The sequence below is a fragment of the Rhinatrema bivittatum genome, chromosome 11 (assembly GCF_901001135.1).
Source record: "Rhinatrema bivittatum chromosome 11, aRhiBiv1.1, whole genome shotgun sequence".
In the NCBI taxonomy this organism is placed as follows: domain Eukaryota; kingdom Metazoa; phylum Chordata; class Amphibia; order Gymnophiona; family Rhinatrematidae; genus Rhinatrema; species Rhinatrema bivittatum.
In genome coordinates this window covers 81,154,490-81,176,411 of record NC_042625.1, presented here as the reverse complement: position 1 = coordinate 81,176,411, position 21,922 = coordinate 81,154,490, and the positions used below count along the sequence as shown (strand labels likewise).

Sequence of the window (21,922 nt, the reverse complement as noted above, 5' to 3'; positions counted from 1 at the left end):
TATGAAATTTGGGGGTGGTGGTGGTGGCTGAATTGCACTCAAAAAGATGATGATGATGGCTGCTTCTGTTGCGCAGCCAGTGTCTGTTTTTGTTACCTTTTTGTCTGGGCCTTCCTCTTGTCGCAGCCTGGGGTGTGGACCTGGGAGGAGCATATGGCTGTGGCCTATACTGAGAAAAAGGACGAGAATATGCCCGTGGATAATACCGGCGACGGTAAAAAGGTTGATATCTCTGTTGATGTTTTTGTGATTCTGATGGGTAGGTAAGTGATTGTACCACTGCAGATTGCTCCTTGAGACGAGAGACCATATCTGTAATTGGTCACCAAAAAGATTGTTTCCCACACATGGAATGTCTGCCAGCTTTTCATGGACGTCTGTCTGAATAGCACTCACTTTTAGCCATGCAAGACGTCTGGTAGCAATGGCCGTAGCAGAAGCCCGTGTTGTTGATTCAAAGGACTCAAAAACAGATTAGAGGAGATGTCGAAGACCTTCTTCTAGGTCTAGAAAAGGTTGTGGAAGGGTGTTATTCTTCAAGATGCAAAGTGGGCGCAGTTTTTGCAGAGTCTCAAAACGGTACTGCGTGGTGTAAAATTGGTGGTGTTGTATCCTGGAGGTCAACATCGAGGAGTGGTACACTTTCTTTGTAAAGTCATCCAAGCATTTACTCTCTTTAATTGTTGGGGCGTTAGAATGTAGCTTGGAACGTTTTGCTCTTGAAAGGGCGGATTCCACCTCGACTGATTGATAGGGAAGTTGAGGTATTTCATAAATGGAGGAATTTCACATTTTGTATTTAATATCAATCTTTCTGGAGGCTGCAGTAGTGGAAAAAGGGGTTTTCCAATTCTTTAAAAGGAGATTCTGTAAGACATTATGCGGTGGAAGGACAGTTGGTTCAGCGGGGACTTTGAATATTTTTAGAATGCCCATCATTTCAGCCCTCGGGTCTGGTATTTTCCCTGTCGGAACTTGAAGGAGGATACCTAACTTCTCAATAAACTTAACGTAGGTTAAGTCCTCTGGAGGAGAATAAGGTTGTGGTGGTCCCTCTGGGGGATCCGATGGTAGTTCCGTCGTAGAGGAAGCAATTGAAACTTGTGAAACCGGGCTGGCTGGTTGAAATTCCGGTTGTGGGATAGGATCCGGTGGAGGTGTTTGGGGTGGGGGGAGGCTCAGGTGGTAATCGTTGAGCTTGCTCCAAGTCCTTAAAGAAAGCAGACAACGCCTCTGATATCTTTGACATCGCAGATTCTGCTAGTGTTCCCTGCGGAGGAATGTGTATTTTCGACTTCTTATGTTTTGTAGGAATAGTCGGTAATAGAATATGTTCAGGTGAGGTTCCCACAAGTTGGGATGTGGGTTTGATGACCGGAGACAAGTGATATTTCTTGGTCAGTTTGTAGTGTGGAAGACAATCACTTAGATCTAGAGACTGATGACATTTCTGAGAAAGAGTGGTCACTCCTAATAGACTGTTATGATGAGGAGGATTCTACTGCAGAAAGAAGTTCCACGTCAATGTCTCCACTGGAAGTGGAAGGAGTAGGGGAATATTCCTGATGTTTTCTTTTTAGCGCCCTTTTCTTAGGAGTATGCTCGAAAGATGTGAGAAGTGAAGCGCTCTGCATCGTAGGTGCACTGTGCTTCAGAGGTGTGCTATGCAGCATTTCCGCACCGTGCTTCTTGGGAGTACGGTGCGCCATGTCTGCACTGTATTTAATGGGTGCGCCCTGCTTCGAGCCTGCGTCGTGCTCTTTAGATGCGCCGTGCTTCGAGCCTGCGTTGAACCTGCGATATGCGCCTGTTGCTTCGACGCCGAATGGATGGGGTTCTTTAGGCTTTGAAGGCCTGACACCCTTCGACGCATCTCCCTTGTCCTGCGGCGTACCCTCTGTCGGAGCTCCGACTTGAGTTAAGGGTAGTGCCAGCTTCTGAAATCCCGAAGGGATATGACCCCTCGCCTCAGAGGGGCCTACAGAAGAAGCCTTTTTGCTATGGGCCTTACCCGACTTTTCCGGTCCAGGCGAAGAGTGAACAGAGATTGATGGCGCATAGGAGCCCGTCCATAGGCGTTCTATCTTCGCTGCTCTGTGTCGCTGGGCCCGGGGAGACATGCTGCCGCAGTCTCTACATGACGCCTGGTCATGTTCCGGAACTAAGCATATGTAGCAATAATTATGTCCATTGGTTATGGACATAATTGGAGAAATTACTTACCTGATAATTTCGTTTTCCTTAGTGTAGACAGATGGACTCAGGACCAATGGGTATAGTGTGCTCCTGATAGCAGTTGGAGACGGATCAGATTTCAATCTGTCAGCCCTAGTACATATACCCCTGCAGGAAGCCCTGCTCCTCAGTATTCTCTTTGAAAAGCAATTGTGGATATGTGTGTGACTGAACAACTTGATTAACTTGGTTAACTTGATTAAATTGAACTGGTTGATGTGGATATAGCTGGAGACCGCCAGTGCACTTCAACCGAGAAACACCGACAGTCTGTGACTGAACCGTAGGCAGGCTGGCCTGACTGCCCGTGCTTCCAGTCTGTTGATGTTCCATCCCGACTCTTCCTTGTCCCATTGCCCCTGGACGGTCAGTTCCTGGCAGTGGGCTCCCCACCCTCGTAGGCTTGCATCCGTGGTGAGCAGGATCCAGGTCAGCGGGGATCGCCTTACTCCCTTGCTCAGATGGTCTTCTTGTAGCCACCATCGTAGCTGGGATCGAACTTCCTCTGGGAGCTGGAGGCGAACGGAGTAATTCTGGGACATCGGATTCCATCGTGACAGTAGGGAACGCTGTAGGGGGTCGCATGTGAGCTCTCGCCCATGGGACCACTTCCAGTGTGGATATCATAAGACTGAGGACTTGGAGGTAGTCCCACACCTTGGGGTGAAGACTGCTTAACAGGTTTCGCAACTGGTTCATCAGTTTTGTTCTCCTTGTAGGAGTCAGAATGACCTTGTCTTGTCTGGTGTCGAACCAGACTCCCAGGTATTCCAGAGATTGGGAGGGCTGCAGACAGCTCTTGTTTGTGTTGACCACCCACCCAAGGTTCTCCAGTAGAGTTTTGACTCTGGTGGTCGCCTGATGGCTTTCCTCTGGGGATTTTGCCCTGATCAGCCAATTGTCCAGATATGGGTGTACGAGGATTCCTTCTTTCCTCAGTGTCACCGCCACTACAACCATGATTTTGGTGAACGTTTGGAGTACTGTGGCTAACCCAAAGGGTAGTGCCCAGAACTGGTAGTGGTGGGTTCAGAATCATAAAGCATAAAAAACACTGATGCTCGTGATGGACCGGGATGTGTAGGTAGGCTTCTGACAGATCCAGGAATGTGAGAAATTCTCCCGGCTGTATCGCCCTTATGACCGAGCGTAGGGTTTCCATGCGGAAGCGAGGTACCCTCAAGGTGGAGGTTGACAGACTTGAGGTCCAGGATGGGCAGGAATGTACCCTCTTTCTTGGGAATGATAAAATAGATGGAATAGTGCCCTGTATTTTCTTGTTGCGTGGGCACCAGTGTTATGGCTTTTAAGTTGAGCAATTTGGTCAGTGTAGATTCCACTGCCGCCCTCTTGGAAGGGTCGTGGCAGGGAGATTTCACAAAATTGTCAGGAGGGATATTGTGGAAGTCCAGATAATATCCCTCTCGAATGATGGTTAGGAGCCACTTGTCTGAAGTTATCTCGACCCATCTTTGGTAGAATAGAGCAAGCCTGCCCCCTATGGCTTCTTCTTGTGGATGGGTTGGCTGATCTTCATTGTGGGGTGCGGCTGGGTCCTGGACCCGCGCCGGCTCCCTTTTTGTTGTGTTTGTTCCGAAAGGACTGGCCCCTGCCTGCGGGGCGAGATGCTTGATATGTAGTTCTGCACGGATTGAAACGCTGTGATCCCCTGCCCTTAGATGTTCGGGGGGAGGAATGCTGGCTTCACTTGTTCTTGTCCTCTGGTAGCCACTGTAGTGGGGTTTTGCCCCATTTGTCGGCTAACTTCTCCAGTTTGCTTCCGAACAGGAGGTTTCCCTTAAAGGGCATTCTCGTGAGTCTCGTTTTGGACGTCGCGTCGGCTGACCAGCTTCTGAGCCAGAGTTGTCTTCTGGCTGCCACAACGGAGGAAATGCCTCTGGCTGCGGTGCGCACCAGGTTGGAGGTCGCATCCATAAGGAATGATACTGCTGGTTCTCGTGCTTTGATGGGTGTGGTGGCTTTCCTGGTCTTTGATAAGCAGGCACTTGTCATCACGGCACAGCAGGCCGCGAGCTGTAGTGACATAGCTGAAACGTTGAATGACTGTTTAAGGATGGATTCGAGACGTCTGTCCTGGGCATCCTTGAGTGCCGCTCCTCCCTCAACTGGGATGGTAGTGCGCTTTGAGACCGCGCAGACCATGGCATCCACTTTAGGGAATGTCAGAAGGTCTTTGGCAGTGGGGTCCAGGGTGTATAGAGCTGCCAGGGTCCGTCCCCCCTTGAACGTGGCCTCTGGAGCCTCCCATTCCAGGTCAATCAGCTGTTGAACGGCCTGCAGCAAAGGGAAATGGCGGGAGGCCTGATGGAGTCCCTTGAGGAGGGGGTTCGTCTTCAGTTCCCCTGTGGCACTCGTGCCTGGGATAGTGAGTTCTTTCAGGCTGTGAACTATGAGGTCTGATAGTTCGTCTTTAGTGAAGAAATGCCTCATGGTTCAGTACGGTTCCGTTTCTGAAGGGATTTCCCCTTCCTCCAGGGAGTCTTGATCCTTGTCCAAGGTGTCCGTGTTCCCAAAGTTGGGGCTTTGAGGCGGGAAGGCCACTTCTCTGGGTTTAGAGGGTCCCGGGATGTTCGGGTCCTCTGGAGCAGGCTGTGACTGTGTCATCAGGGGCGCCGGTTGCATGTGGACAAAGGTATATAGGCCTTTGAAGAATTCTACCCAGGAGAAAGATGCTGGGTCTAAATTGTGAGGCGCCGTGTCCCCAGGGAGCCCGGTTTGAAGGAGGCTTCCGCCGGGGGTAGCCAGATCCGGTATACTGTTGGTGGATCCGGTTCCCAGTGCCATCTGGAAAGGATCTTGGCCTGGTTCACCCACAGCCTCCTCGCACTGTAAACACAGGGCTGTGGCATCTTCGTGCTGTGCATTTCTGATGTGGCATGCTGGGCAGAGGCCCTGAGCCTTGAGTTTCTTGTCCAGTGATGCCATGGTTTGTGTGTGTAGGATTGCAGAAAACTCCGGTTTGTGCGTTCAAGTGTACGCTGGGAGGCTTAGTTGCGACGGAAACTACTAAACAACAGTATAGAAAAGACTTAAATAAATAAATAAATAGTTATGCACTCTGAGTGCGCCTAAGTTGTGCGTGTAGGTCGGATGCGTGCTCAATAAGATGCGTGTACCGCTGTGCACACGGGTTTACTTATGCGCCCGGCACAGTGAAGCGTGTGGCTGTGCGCCCGGCGCCCTTATGCGCGCGCCGGTGTGCGCACAAGTGATTTTGTGCGCATGGCTCGCCTCTGTGTGCACGCACTGAATCAGTGGACAGGGCGGCGATCAAGTGAAAATGGCGATGGCGACCACGTGAGCAATATGGCTACCACCTCGGAGGGTCTCTACGTGGGAGGACCCTTGTGTCAGACCGGGGTCTAGCCTGGGTAGGGCTGATCAAACCGGTGGCACTGACGCCGGCTGGCGATCTGTGCGGCTATTCGAGCCTTGGAGACCGGAGACTTTTAGGAAGTTTTCTACCTTACCTTGTCTCGGCGTTTCCCGGTCTCGTCCCGGGCGGTCTCCAGCTGTGGGGGGAGAGGGAAAAGTACCTTCACCGTCGAGCTCGAAGTTGCACCTGCTGCCTCTCAGCCGCATCCGTTGCCGGAGGCTAAGTCCATGCCGGGAGCCGGCTGCCGGACCGAGGCCTACCTCTGAGGGATCGCGGAAATCACCTCAGGAATCTCGACTGGGGGAGGGACCCGTAGGTATCACCGCAGGAGAGCTGGGTTTGTCTGTAAAGGTAAGTTTTCTTCTTTGCTTTGAATTTCTTTGATTAGAGTACTCTAACGCTGTGCAAGCGTGTATAGAGTCCAGAACTGCTATGGAGACAGAAAATACTGAGGAGCAGGGGTATATGTACTACGGCTGACATCAGATTGAAATCTGATCCGTCTCCAACTGCTATCAGGAGCACACTATACCCATTGGTCCTGAGTCCATCTGCTACACACTAGGAAATTTGCCACATTGACACTATTTGAATCCCGAAGGCTTCGGAGCCATCTGGGATTCAAATCGGTGAAAAATAGCGAAAAAATTTGATGAAAAATAATCACTGAGGAAAAATTTTGTGTGAGGAGAAAAACCTCACTTGCGATCAGCCCGTGGAAAAAAAACCGAAGAGGAGAGGGAACCGTGCGGGAACATCACTGCGCAGCTGCACAGAGTCATCTGTTACTAGCTGAGGAGACTCCGCCTACTTCGGGTCACGATGCTTCCCAGACAGCATGGCTAATTCAGCCCTGCTATCGACGGGAAAAGTTAGATGTAGAACAGGCCAAGAAATAATTTGAAAAGCTTGCCATAGACACAAAAACTAATAATAAAACTATCAAGTACATTCAATGCAAAAACCTGTGAAGGAGTCAGCTGGGTCACACAATGACCGAGGGGTAAATGGAATGCTCAGGGAGAACAAGGAATAGCAAAAAAACTGAATGTCTCAGTCTTTACTGAGGAAAATGTTGGGAACATACCTTTGGTGGTGGTGATTCTGAGCAGCTAAATCTTTGTGATAAGGAGGATATAATAGATCAAACAAACAATCTAAAGAGTAATGAATCACCATGACCGGATGGCATCCACCCTGAAGTCCTAAAAACTCAAATATGAAATTACAAACATGTTTCTAGTAATCTGTAACCTATCATTTTAAATAGCCACAATACCTGAACATTGGAAGGTGGCCAAAGAATCGCCACTTTTTAAAAAGGGGTCCAAGGGTGATCTGGGGAAACTATGAACCTGATATCATTGCTGGGCAAAATGATAGACGCTGTTCTTAAAAACAAAATCATTGGCTATATAAATAGACACGGTTAAATGGGGAAGAGTAAACACGGTTTTAGCAAAGGGAAGTCTTGCCTTTCCAATCCTTTAGATTTTTTTTTGAAGGTGTACAATATGTAGATAAAGGTGAGTCAGTTGATATGAATGTATTTGGATTTTCAGAAGGCATTTGATAAGACCCCTATGACAGACTGATCATGAAATTAAAAAGTTATGGGCTGGAGAGGACCTAAGATGGCGCCCTGAGAGGGTGTACCTTCGCTAGCTCCGGCTCCAGTTTCTTCTTTATTCGGCTGAGAGAGCCGTAGATATCGAAATTTCCAAATGCCTCATAAAAGGAAAGGTAAAGTCCGGGTCTTTCCACCGGACCCAAGCTCTGCTGCCGGACAGCGATTGATTTCCGACTTTGCCCTCCAACCAACGCAATTAAGGGCGGCAGACCCCACTGGAGAGCAGGCTGGAGGAGAGCCCTACTCCCCTGGGGAACTTTCACTGAGCCCTCCCGAACCTAGAACACCGCCGCGAACTTTGCCTCCAACAGTCGACCGAGGAGCTGAGTCGCAGCCCGATGACATCATCGGGAGAAACTCGCTGGGTGGCCCAGACGCCGACCGAACGAGTGGAGAGCAGGGAGTCATCTTGGATCCCCGAGAATTTGAAACGCCGGGTGGAGAAGGTGGAACGGCAGTGGCAACCCCCAGAATATCGGGTGAATCTGACGAAGTCGTCGGTCTCGGGGTAAGAAGTCTCTCCCGGCAATTGAACAAACCGGCGGTAATAACCCTGGATAATATCTGGGAACTCATGGCAGGAATGTCTTTCAAACTAGATGTACAAGCTCAAAAACTTGACGAGATAGCCGCTAAGGTCGGAGTTCTTGAAAAGGACACAAGAATTAAATTTAAAGAGCAAGATAATTCTATTAGGAAAATTAATGAAGATATAAAAAGCCTCCAAAACGTAAATGTTACAATGGTCTTAGAAAAAGTATCTTCTTTGAGAAGGCTAGAGTCTATTGAAAATTTCATGAGACATCTTAATCTAAGACTGTTAAATTTTCCAGTTATATCAGGGGAAATACCCCTATTGACTTTTAGGAAATATGTAATGGAGGTATTAAAAATACCATGTGAAGAGATACCACCTGTTAAAAAATTATTCTTTTTGCCTAAGAGAAGCAGCACACCGTTAACATTTCCTCCACAGTCAGACTTCCAGAATCTGACAGATTATTTGGAAAATTCTAATGATGAAATAATGGATCGTGCGGTGCTTTTTGTTTCCTTTTTTGATGAAGTGGCGGTCTCACTGATAATGAAGAATTATTTTAAAAATATCAATGTTTCTTTTCATGGGGCCCTAATTCGAGTATATCCAGACCTAGCTAAGTCTACGCAATTGCGTAGAAAAGAATTCCTAACTTTGAGAGCTGAGACCATAGCATTAGGGGGTAGCTTTAAGTTACGCTATCCCTGTAAATGTATCATTCAACTGGCCAGAAATACCTATGTTTTCTTTTTACCGGAACAGTTAAGGGCTTTTATTTCTGGTAGGAGACATCCTGATGAGGAATAACGGGTATATATAAATAAGTTGGTGGTCAGGGCTCCTAGACTTGAAAATGCTTATGTTATGTACTCCTCGTAAGAGTTTCTGTTCTCTCCTGTTTTTCCTATGTAATAAGAGATTTAGATAGAGATATTTTGATTTGTAAGTTATAAGGCTGGTTAGCCCAGATTATTTTTGTTTACTATATCTCTGTATTTCCAATACAAATGTTTATTTGTATATTTGTTAAAAGATTATAAATAAAAAAATTAAAAAAAAAAAAAAAAAAAAAGTTATGGGCTAGGAGTCAGTGTCCTATTCTGGATTGGTAACTGGTTAAAAGACAGGAAACAAAGGATAGGACTAAATGGTCAGTTTTCCAAATGGAGAAATGTAAAAGGAAAGTGTGCTAGTAACACACTGCACAAAATGAGCTCAGATGATAGGGCAGAGCCTTTACAGCAATGAAGGAATTACTGTGGCTCTAAAAGAGATTCTTACTCTACCTGAGATCTAAAGTCGGAGGGTAGATTCCACATAGAGTGAGAGCAAGAAATTAAACAGGGAAAACTATACATATTGAACTATTTCATATTATTCAGCCTTTTTTCGGTCAGTCAGCCACTTCAAGGTGGATTACACTGAGGAAGACTAGATCAAGTTAGGAAGGTGTTATATAACAAGGTGTTACGTTATGAAATGGGTTACAGTTAGATAGATTAGGCCAAGTTAGGAGGGTGTTACATTTCAAGGCAGATTATAATGGATAGGTTAGGTCAGATTATTCTGCATGTGAAATCGAGAGATGCAGAGGGGGCCTCACTCAAAACCCATTCTGTGCCTATGGAACATCTAAGAACCGAAAACATTTAAAATTAAGAACAGATACTTCAAAACAAACAGGCTTTACCTGCTCATTTTGTGTTGATTTAATAGAGGAAATCTAATTCCAGAAAGCTAGTCAAGAAATCTATTATTCTTGTGCATTCATGGTAACATATAGTAAATGATGGCAGATTGTTATCTTTGGAGAGGACAGACTGCTTGGGAGACAGCAGTCTGTAGGTATTTGTGGGTGGATCCTTGGATCAGTGGCAGATGACCACACCCTCAAGGGAAGATCCCGAGAGGAACCACCGGTCAGGCTTAGAGTATGGAGGCAGACACACACTAGTTTTTATTAAACAGTATACTGAACCACCAGAGGTGGCAGTAGTGAGCTGGAATGCCCGGCACCCAGCTGGGCTGCAGTCCCTCAGATACTGGAACATTGATCCCTGGAGGCTGAGTTGGAGAAAAACTGAAATATAGTGAGTAGGCAAGGTATGCAAAGTTCATACACCGAACCAGATGGTAACACACACACTGTCTCACAGAAGCCCCAGAGCTGGAAGGTATAGGCCCTTGAGGAGTGAGTACTTGTTCCAGGGAAAGTTCTGAGAGAGTGATGGTAACTCACTGAAGTAGCTTGGTAGTGAAGACTTCCAGGCAGAAGGGAATTAAGCAACAAGTCCGGGAACATAGGCCCTCGAAGAGCGAGTACCGGTTCCAGACTGACCTGAAAAACAAGAAGAGAGCGAGGCCCCCGAGGAGCGGGTACCCCTGGTAAGTCCGAGGAGGCAGAATAGCTCAGATAGAATGAATCCTTATCCTTGCTAACTCGATGTGTTAGCAAATACTGAGACCTTAAATATCCGTCGCGGGTGACGTCATCTTTGGGGGACGCCACCAAGGTTCGCGCCATTGCCGGTACTTCTGTCGGGGCCGCGCCGTGCGCGCACCCCTAGTCCTCTCAGGAACATGGCGGTTTGCAGCGTGGAGCCGATCCGGGGATGCCGGAGGACCTCGGCAAGAGAACACCCCGGCAGCCAATCTTTCCGCGGACGAAGAGGGAGGCCCCAACGAGGTGAGGAGGGCGGAGAGAGGGCGTCGGGCACCGGACACAACACAGATAAAGACCAAAATGGCCCATTCAGTCTGCCCAGCTGAGATTCATCCTCTTTTTGTAGCTGTGCATGTACAATTACCAAATGCAACCCAAGACCCAATCTGTCAAGCTTCCTCTCATGGTCATCATACTATTGGCTTGCCCATGCTTTGTCATACCACTGCTGTGTTTGGGGTGTAACTGCCGCTACATACAGGTTATGCTAACATACTTCATTTCCATCCTTTTTGCCACTATGGATTCTCTGTGTTTATCCCAAGCATTTTTTTTTCTTATTCTGCTACCATTTTTTTCCCACCACCATCTCCTCCAGAAGGGCGTTCTGGACATCCACCACTCTTTTGGTGAAAAAACATTTTCTGATGCTGTTCCCCTCTTGGTGCATCACATCATGATCCCCTAGCTCTACAACTTACCATCTGATGAAAAGCTTTGCCCCTTGAGCACCATGAATACCTTTCAGATATTTAAATGTCTATCGTAATCCCCTACCTCCCCCCTCCCTCCCCAGCCAACTCTTCTCTCCTCTAGGGCACACATATTTAGGTCCTTCAGTCTCATTCAATATGGCTTTTGGGGCAGTCTTCACAACATTTTGGTTGCCTCTCTCTGAACTGGCTTTAGCCTTTTTGAAATACGACCTTCAGAACTGAACACCGTATTCTAGGTGAAACCTCACCAATACCTATACAGAGGCATTATCTCCTCCTTTTTTCTGATTATACCTCTCCCTAAACACCCAAGCATCCTCCTGGCTCTGACCCACCGCCTTATCACAGTTTTGCTACCTTGAGATAGAACAGAGTTTTCCAATTTTGTTTCTATGAGAAAAATGCTTAGTACATTTGGGCTTTACGATGAGCAGACATGTATCTAAAGGGGTAAACAAAAGGTACGGGAATGGACCCTGCCATATGCTATTTCTCCCCAGCCCAGTATCTCATTTTATCCTGCTGCGGCCAAATTGATCCCCCCCCCCCCCCCCCCTAAAGGAATCATCAGCAATAAGAAAAATGGCTGCAACACAGGATGCAAACCATGGTCACAATGGGAACTGGCATGGCGGAAATGAGCGATTTGTGTCTTTGAGCTGCTTCCTTCTGCAAGAGACATGCTCTTACCTGTCAGCTGCTATTTTTTTTTCATTCTTTATGCATTTTCCTTTGCCACAGAAAAATGGAGCACAACAAGAGGGTGATGTTTAAGCTTTGTACCTCCAAGTCATTGAAAAAGAAATGTGTGTCAGCCACTTCAAAAATCATCTCTTCCATCGCCAAACCAGAACCCACCACAACTGTTGGATCCTAAAAAAATAAAAATAAAAAAACCACACACAAGATCAGAATTGTACACCAGGAGAGCGTGCAGAGACAAACATCTATTTACATCCAATAATACCATTGAATATATAGCATAAAACACTCTTGCCTTAAATATAAAGTAGCCAGAATAATTTCAGTGCAAATGAATAAAATATTTTCTAAGCCCAAGTCTCAGATCTGTGAAAATATTTAGTATCACTAGAATTCTTCATAATACAGAGCTCATTTGCATATCTGGCACAATTACTATTATTAAACATTTCTATAGCGCTACAAGGTGTACGCAGCATTGTAAAGACACATAAGAGACGGTCCCTGCTCCATGAAGTTTATAAGCAGACAACAGACAAATCACCGGCCAATGCAATACCGTGACTCATGCTGGCGCACAGGTTAACCCGCGGTTGTGTGTCCATAACCTCTGATGCAATAAGGGGATCATCGAGTCCAAACCATGGTGTAGCGCTCGTTACATCTAAATGCAATGCTGATGAGTTAGCTATTACCCCCTGATGTAAAAAATTACCACGCGCCCGACGTGCACATTTTAACCCTCAAAAATTAACACCGGCCTCGTAGCTGGTGTTAAGTTTTGAGGAGCCCCAAAATTTGATTAGAAAAGTAACGTTGAAAAAAAACCCAAAAAACAAAATCTCGACAGTGGTCAGGTTAGGAAAATGGATGCTCGTAAAATTGAGCGTCTGTTTTAAAAACCTGCGCACAGCAACTTCTCCTGGGTGCCTGGTATCAAGGCGGCGCTAGGGATGCACAATTTCCCCTAGCCCCTCCTTTTTAACGCAGTGGCTCATTTGCCTACCGCATCGCGTGCCCGGGGAGGTGGATGGGCCCCCGTTAGGAAAGCAGGCACTCAATCACAAGCACCCATTTTTCCTGCACAGATATTGCGCATTGGCCTGTAAGTGTTTGGGGAGCTTAATTGAAGTTAGGAAAGATCTGAGAGAAGTTGAATCTGTGTCCCCCAAAAACATATAAGAAAAGCAAGAAATGGGGTTTGTGGGTAAGGGCTGGATGGATGGGAACAAGTAGAAGAGATTACTTTTTCAAAGACTGCCTTACATGCTGAGGTGACAGAAGGCAGCCAAGAACAGAATTTTTGTCAAAAACAAAGTACCACATTTAAAAGACACAACTTTCTTTCTTGCTTGAAAAGCAGATTAACTAGTTCCAAGTCTGAAGCTCTAGTGAACACAAAAGCATATACCGGCAAAAGGAGTCCCAGTTTGTTTAAAACTTCTAAAATCTGAGGCCGACTCCAGGCACCATGAATACATTTGTGGCACCTAGCAGAGTCACCTCTCGCCGAGTGGCCAAGGACTAGTATATAACGAAAGGCACCAGTCTCATAAAAATTCAGAGAATATGACTGGCTGAAGGCACTTCCTGTTAGTTTAAAGTAAAACTATACTTTGGTGCAATTTGTTTTGCTTCAGAAGTACATATGAAAGGCAGCAGTATCATCCACTTTTTCTCAGTTAGAAATGAAAGAGCTTTCACATGGGATGATCAGCGCCGAGTGGCAATAGTCACAACCCTCATATCAATAAGCATGCTTGGGACAGATATAGAGGGCAGTGGTGGGAAGGGGCCTGAGAGGTCTGGTAAAGCATGGGGTAGGGGGTGGGAGGGAGCCAGTGTTGGCTTAAGCATGGGAATGCATATTCTCATCTACCCAAAGCAGTAGAAAACTAGACAGAGGAAGACAATTGGGCACACCGGATGTACCAACTGGACTTTATCTGCTGTCATGTACTATATTACTATGTCCCCTCCAAGTCTAACCTATACTTCATTGCTGGTGAAAGGGTGAACACCAGGGCCTTGGGACTGTTTTCTGGGGCTATGCCATCAGCAATGCAGGCATGGCTAAAGTACCACCCTGAGGTCTTACGTGAGATGGACAGACTGAAATAGAACCCAGAAAATGGTGACCTACAGAGGTAGTGAAAGCACATTGGCTCATCTTAGGGCGAAGTACAGGTACTTCTCTGAAACAGCATTTCCAATCAACTGTGATCCCTATGGACAAAAGAGAGGCCCTGATAATGGCCCTAGGATACCAGCTCTAGCCAGACTGTTGCATTTACACTTACTAGTCCTCATATCTTGTTTTTCATGCCCAAGGTGATCAGTCTGTACACATCTGTACATTATCATGCTGGTCTGAAGGAGATGGAAAGAGGAGCGTTTGGGGGCTAGAGTTAAAGTACTATGAGTCAATCACTGCATGGTGTTTATCCTGTTCTCCAGCTTAAAACAAGACCTATTTTGCTGATCACAAGAGCCCTCCAGGTGAAGAACACAATGTTGTGCCACCATCTGCATGTTGCATACCCCAGAGATAGTCTCTTGTGGGTTAAGCAGCAAAACACTTTCAGCTGTAATGTAGATATGGGTTTTTTTTAACTCCAAACAAAGGACTGTTAACTTACCTTCCCATACTTCTGTGCGTATGTCCCTGTCAGCAACGAGTGAAAGATGATAATAGTTTCATCCAAGTCCCACAAAAACACACGCTACCAAGACAATAAAAAAATGCATGTCACAATTTAAAATCACAGATTATCAGCTGTGAGCAGCAAAGCTGTACTGCTTTCAGTTGGACGTAATGACATCTCTAACATGAGCATGAAATGTGCCATTAGAGAAACCTAGGGGAGTCTTACTGTTTAAGTTCCCAATTCTTGTTTGCTTTATTTATTGTGTTGTGCCATTTTTGTCTGAGTGTTTGTATAATCATGTAATTTTTTTAATATGAATTATATTTATGTATGTTTGACTGAAATCCACTTAGAATGGACATGCCAATGTAAGAGGAATACAAGCAATACGGCATTAAGTCTGGATTTTCAGATGTTTCAAAGTTAGAGTTAAAGGTCAGCTCCAAATATATAAATGTTCTGTGTCATTAGTACAGATTCTATGAGACTGGAAGCAGTGCTATTTTGCTTTATTCACTAGACCTTTTAACTAAAGCTACAATGTTGCCCCAGACATATGTAGTTACGTTAAGATGCTAAGGCACGTTCACACTCCCATTATAGATCCCCCTTTTCCTTAAAAAGGAAATGAGAAGGCTCCCAGGAGCACATAAAGGCCATAACTATTTTAAAAAGTTGCTGGATTCTTTCTACTGTTTACATTTTACTAATGGGACGAGTGGAGGGGACGAGTGTTTGACCAGGTTTACTCCTGGGGGAATTCTGCGCACAAAAACTTAAAATTCTGCAAACTTTATTTTTGGTCAAAATAACACAATTTATATGACAGTCTTTAAGTAATTACATTTTAAATTAAAAGTTATTATTTAAAGATGCAGAATTTTAAATATTTTGAGCAGAATTTCCCTAGAAATTCACTGTAAGAGTGTCCCTTCCACTCGCTCTCCCTACTCCCCTGGCCACTTTGCCCTTGCAGGCCCCAACTCCTCCACCTGCCAGTATCTCGCCCCTCCACCTCTAGGCTGAACCCCTTCCACTCTATTGCCAGTCCCAGAGTTTGACCCCATTCTCAGTACTGCCCCCCTCACACAGGCTCCCTCTGTCCCTCCCTCTCTTACACATATGCTCCTTCTCTCTAATAAACATACACACACCCATATACAGGCTCCCTCACTCTCTCGCTCACACACATCCCCTCATACAGGGCCCTCTCCTCTCTTGCATACACACCAGCACAAACTCCCTCCTTACCTCCCATGCTCTCTCTCACACCCTCCCCTCCCCCACATCCCTCACCTCATATAGGCTCCCTCTCTGAAACATACACTCAAGCATCCCATCCACCCCCCCTTACCCTCCATGCTCTCTCACCTTCCCCTCCCCCACACCTCCTCCCCTCTCTCACCGGGGCCTTTATCTTCGCCATGAGCGGAGCACACTCCGTTCGCAGCACACGGGGGCCTTCCATCTTTGCCGCGAACGGCGCACCCGGGCCTTCATCTTTGCCACGAACGGAGCACGTCCTGCGGCACACGTGGGACATGCTCTGTTCGCAGCATGCCAGGGTCTCCTCTGCTATTTTCTGCACAGAATTTTGCAATTCTGCACAGAAAATGGCAATTCTGCGCAAGGGGGGGGGGGGGAATTCTGTGCAAATTCTGCGCTCTGCAATAGCGCAGAATTCCCCCAGGACTACAGATTGTTAGGGAGCCATTTTCTTATAGGAACTTCTACGGAAGTAGAAACACCCCCCCCACCCCCCCCCAACACAAACATACTTTATTTTTATGGTTAGAATTATTAATGAATTTCTGGTCCTCTCCCTTTTAAAGGAAACCACAATTTTAGCCAGCAGGAAAGAATAAGCTTTGTGGTTTCCTCAGAGAGTTGCTTAGTGGACACAACTGATCATGTTTGGTTGGCATGAGACCCTGCAAATTTGAAAGAAACATTTTGATTTGTTGAACCAGAAAAAGAACTCCACAACTTGACCTGTTTCACCCTGAAGTGCATACTACTTTATATGAGCCATGCATCTCCATGCGGAAAGTGTTTACATGCTGTAAAAGCTAAAATGGGCCACTCAAACTATGTATTTCCAATATTTTTACACAAAAAGCCTATTCGTGAGAGAAACATGGTCCAGAAAACACTTTGAATCGAGGCAGTCTGGCTGCGGAGAGAGAGAATGCCTGTGAGGGAGACGCCCCACAGTATAAGCCAATACCAAAAGGTGTTCCCATACTTCTAGCTCACTATCCTCTGTGGATGAAGCGTCCTGTTTCTTCCCTTTGCCTCGGTTTTTTCCAGCCATGGCCTTCCGATTCTGCTCATCTAACTCTTTCCTGGCTGCTGCTCGTGGAGGAGATGGGCTGCCGGGAGGATCACCTGGAGAAAAAGATACTAGATGTACTTTACTCTTTTAAAAAGTTCACTTTTGAGTTCCAGCAGGCTCTGGCAGGAAAGCTGGGAGCCCCAGTGGTATCTAACAGAAAAAGCTCAGGACTAGTCAATCGTCAGAGTTCTAGCAGGACCATCTGACAATATATTTTCTGTTTTACATTGTGATTTTCATAATGGTTGTCTACTTAGTGCCATGTTCTACTCTTACTAATTGCCCTTGGCAGCCCTAAATTCCCTCTCTTTTATATTCCAGTTACCGTATTTCCACGCATATAACCCGCGGGTAATGTGCGTTTTTACCTACCCCGCATGCCCCCCGCGGGGTATAAACGTGGGCGGGTTATCCAGAAAAAATTTTACAACCAATAAAGTTTCCCGACTCTGAATAGGCTGCAGCTGAGAGGAGTCCGTCCTATCCCTGCGCCCGGCCGCTTCCTGATTGGTCGCGTGTTAAATCTAGGCCGCAGGCGGGTGGGCGCTTGTTCCAGGCGGCGGCGGGGGCGGGTGGACGCGCGTTAGTTCGAGACGGCCGGCGGGTGGTCGCGTGTTAAATCTAGGCCGGGTCGCACAGGCGCGCATTCATTCACTGCCGGTGGGGGCAGCCCCCACCGGCAGTGAATGAATGCGCGCCGAAAGCAGCTTGTTCCAGGCGGCGGTGGCGGGTGGACGCGCGTTAGTTCGAGACGGCCGGCGGGTGGTCGCGTGTTAAATCTAGGCCGGGTCGCTCAAGGCAATCTAGGCCGGGTCGCTCAAGGCAGTCACATGCCGTGACGTCACGGCATGTGACTGCCTTGAGCATCGAATCGCAGGGGTCGCATTCATTCACTGCCGGTGGGGGCTGGGGCAGCCCCCACCGGCAGTGAATGAATTCATTCATCCAGGCGGAGGAGCCGGCTGCTTTCAGCTGCCGCTGCCGGCTGCTTTCGGCGCTCAAGGCAGTAGCGGCGAAAGCAGCCGGCTCCTCCGCCTGGATGAATGAATGCGACCCCTGCGATTCGATGCTCAAGGCAGTCACATGCCGTGACGTCACGGCATGTGACTGCCTTGAGCGACCCGGCCTAGATTGCCTTGAGCGACCCGGCCTAGATTTAACACGCGACCACCCGCCTCGAACTAACGCGCGTCCACCCGCCACCGCCGCCTGGAACAAGCTGCTTTCGGCGCGCATTCATTCACTGCCGGTGGGGGCTGCCCCCACCGGCAGTGAATGAATGCGCGCCTGTGCGACCCGGCCTAGATTTAACACGCGACCACCCGCCGGCCGTCTCGAACTAACGCGCGTCCACCCGCCCCCGCCTGGAACAAGCGCCCACCCGCCCGCGGCCTAGATTTAACACGCGACCACCCGGCTCCCGCCGCCCGCCTGGACCCACGCGGCCCTCCGACAGGTATTTAAAAATTTATTTTTTTTTTGAATTGCGGGTTATATGAGGAGGCGGGGTATATTAAAACTTTTTTTCATAAATCTTGAAAACCTGCGGGTTATGTGTGTGGGCGGGTTATATACGTGGGCGGGTTATTGTCGTGGAAATACGGTAATTGCTTTGTGATAAAGCGAGTTACAACTTTAAAAATAATTATTTAAAAGCTGCTAGACTCTAAGCTATACAGCAACTTTGGCAAATTGTTTAAAAATATTTTACAGCTTCAGGTATAGGATGAAAATTAAATTAAAATATCGAGCAACCCTATCAGAAAAAGTTCTTTCCTGTTTTGTGCTTGTGATAAGTGAGCTAAGTACATGTACATAAAATGGAACTCAAGAATACTATTTGAAAGCTCACAAACCGCAAATGGTAGTCATGAGATTATATGGTATGCAGGCACTGCTGCAGAGCCAGAAGGACAATCACACAATCCCGTACACAGTGCAATGTTCTCAGTAAAGCCTGCATACGTTTGCTGAGGGAGGAAGAAGGCATGCTGGCAGTGATCATGGCGGAGAGGAGTGATGCTCATGGCGGCAGTGAAGGGGAGAAGCAATGGGCATAGAAGTGGGAGGAGCTCGAATAGGAATGCAGGGAAAGAGTCAGGCTTGGCAATAATTTTCATAGGCTGGTATAGTGCAGTGGTTGTCAACCTACCTTAAGTACCCCCTTTGCCAGTCTGGTGGCAGAACATGCCAACCTCTCTCAAGCATATTGACTGTTGATATCCTGAAAACCAGACTAGCCTGAGAGTACTTGAGGACAGGGATGAGAACAACTAGTATACAAGCTGATGCAGAAAGCTGAGCATTGAAACCATGTGCTGAAATTCAGCACACAATTTCCTAACACACAAGCTACATTTGTGTTTTTTTTTGTTTTAATTCCCAATGCAGTATGCCAAATTTATGCTAATGTATTAGGAGTTAAAATGTGTGCATACTGAATTAAAATGTGCATTCAACACCTGCTGAACGCACAGTTTAACCAGGTGGTGAAGAGCATCAGCAGATGCATTTGGGCTAGAGCTAAATGTAGAAGGAGAGAAAGACTCATGGCTCATCACTGGTACCAGCGTAGTGAAAAACTCGTTGCATAAAAAATACCTTTAAAATTTGAAGGGGATGGCAGCAAGAGAAAAAGACACGGAGGAAGATGAGGAAAAAGCCAGAGAGAGGGAGGTAGATAGGACCAGGGGCAAAAGAGACAGAGATGGAACCACATTACTGCTACCACCATCTCTTTGTTAAATTTTGATTTTCACTTGCTTCATTCTAAGGCATTAGGAAGACAGAATCAGTGCTGGAAACTTTACTCCATTTTTGATAAGTAATAACGTTGCCAGTGCTAAGAAAACCTGGGTTAGGACAGCACACTTCTCTGCATTGGAGAGCAGGGGGCGGGGGCTGTAATGCCCTCAACTGCATAGGATTTCCATGCAAGGGCGTTAAGCAGGATGCATAGTTTTAAGGGCACATTTTGTGCATATAAAACTCCTTGCTGCATCAAGGTTTACACACACCAAATGCATGCACAGCCATAGGTAAAACTGTGCCTTCTGCTGAATGCCCCTTACTTCATTGGCCTGATACTTAGGCAGTAACCATATCATGACGATGAATGGTTTAAGAGTGACATTGCTTTAGACAAAATGATCACTAAACCACTGATTCATGTTGCTGTAGACAAAGTGATTAATATTTTAGACTCTCATAAGTATCTCTGGCAGGACATTCAAACAGATTTTGACTTCAGAGATTGTGGATGTGCCATCACTGCTGCTCTATCTGAAAATGTGATTTGCTTCCATTGAAAAAGCAAACCCAGCTTTTAGCAGGGATGTGCATTTGTTGTTTTTGGTTCATTTTGATTAGTGGACCCTAAAGAAATTAGTGCACACTAAATGGAAATAGCATGCACTGAAATGAGAAATAACCCTAACAATTTTCTGACTGCATATCCCTAGCCTTTAGTTTGGTTCCTCCACTAGATGGCTACCCTGTGCATGCATGAACTTCTCAGACTGCTGCAAATATGGTTCCAGAATAGTTTCATTTCCATTATCACAGAAGATTGTTTTTACATCTTCCTACAGGCAGAAAGTTGCTACAGGAAGAACAGTCATCTCTCACCTCCACTTCAATTTGCATTCCTCTTGCCTGCACCATAGATAAGACATCTCTTCTACAAGGCTAAAGGCCCCCAGCTGTTGTTTTGTAATTAACATAATTGGTACTTCCTAGAAAGAGCCATTCCTGTCCTCTTCTATTGATAAAAGTTACTGCAAAATGGATACTAAGCAGTTTATCTGGGACTGCCCTATGCCTTCCAATTCATATCTACTCAATTTACTGATTTTAAAATGTATGGATTACACAAAGTGATCAAATTTGCAGAAGACACAAAATTATTCAAAGCAATTAAAACAGAAGCAGACTGTCAGGAACTATAAAAGAGATTTGTGAGGCTGGAGAAATGAGCATCCAAATGGCAGATGCAATTTAATGTAGACAAGTGCAAAATGAAGCACACATCCAAACTGTGAGGTCAATATTTCAAGTTACACAGACAAAACATGAGATATGAATACTGCACCTCCCCGAACACTGTCTGGCTAACATGTTTTAATCAGTAAATTGGAAGGCACAGTGCAGCCCCAGATAAGCTACTTGGTGTTTGATTTGCAGTAACTTTCATTAATAGGAGGACAGGAATTCAGAACAGGAATGGCTCTTTCTAAACCAATTATGTTAATTACGAACCAACAGGTGGTGGCCTTTAGCCTTGTAGAAGAGAGGTCTTATCTATGGTGCAGGGTGAGAGGAATGCAAATTGAAGTGGAGGTGAGAGATGACAGTAACAACTTTCTGCCTGTAGGAAGATGTGAAAACAATCTTCTGTGATAATGGAAATGGAACCATATTTGCAGCAGTCTCTCAAAAACGCATGCATGACTATATTATAGCAGCCCAAAACTTACCAGATACAAATTGGCGGAGATGGAAGCATTTTGGGAGCATGGTTACTTTTAGACCGTGAGCCCTGAAATTTGCCACAACCTAGCTAATGTTGGCCATGCAAGTCTGGTTGGAAAATATTGGTCCCAAAGATATCCAGATGACTTTATCTGGATATCCAGGTAACTTTACCACTCACCAGCCCACTGAATTCTGATCTCTAGATGTACACAATGTAGGGCTCCACATTAGCAGTTACCACTCAGGAAAAAGACCTTGGAAGTCACAATACACTGAAATCTTTAGCTTGGTGGATTTGGGTTTTAGTTTTCGAATCTGAGCTCAAAGCGATTTACAGTTTGGGTACTGTAGTTATTTCCCTAAGAGGACTTACAATCTAAGCTGAACCTGAGGCAATGGAGGATGAAGTGACTTCCCCAGGGTCACAAGGAGCATCTGTGGGAGAAGCAGGATTGGAACCCTGGCTTCTCTGGTTCTCAGCCTCCTGCTCTAACCATTAGGCTATGCCTCATGTGGAGTAGCCTAACATGCAGCAGGGGACAAAAAAAGCAATAGAATGCTATGAATTATTCGGAAGGGAATAGAAAATAAAACTAAGACTATATTTAGATAAATCTATGGTGGGTTAAGGCTCTAAAGCTTGGCGTTCTTCAGCCTGGAGAAGAGCTATGAAAAAATTACGAGTGATATGTGGAACAAGTAAATAGGGAACAATTATTTACCCTTTCAAGCAGTATAAAGAGCCACTCCATAAAACTGAATGACAGCAGATTTAAAACAAATTTAACAAAGTATTCTTTTCAGC

At 46.2% G+C, this 21,922-nt stretch overlaps 2 protein-coding genes across 4 annotated transcripts in view; one reads left to right on the top strand and one right to left on the bottom strand.

The window, feature by feature from the left end:
* EYA3 (EYA transcriptional coactivator and phosphatase 3) overlaps window positions 1-21,922 on the bottom strand; it is a 160,795-nt gene that overhangs the window by 29,675 nt on the left and 109,198 nt on the right. For all 3 annotated transcript variants that reach the window (XM_029619178.1, XM_029619176.1, XM_029619177.1), the window contains 3 exons: window positions 16,555-16,697; window positions 14,301-14,384; window positions 11,743-11,832 (listed from right to left, as the gene is read on the bottom strand). In XM_029619178.1, the coding sequence (XP_029475038.1) occupies window positions 11,743-11,832; window positions 14,301-14,384; window positions 16,555-16,697 (317 nt within the window). The remainder of the gene's footprint in view (window positions 1-11,742; window positions 11,833-14,300; window positions 14,385-16,554; window positions 16,698-21,922) is intronic.
* Window positions 1-21,922, top strand: part of XKR8 (XK related 8) — a 114,485-nt gene that overhangs the window by 76,909 nt on the left and 15,654 nt on the right. The gene's annotated exons all lie outside the window — the stretch shown is intronic.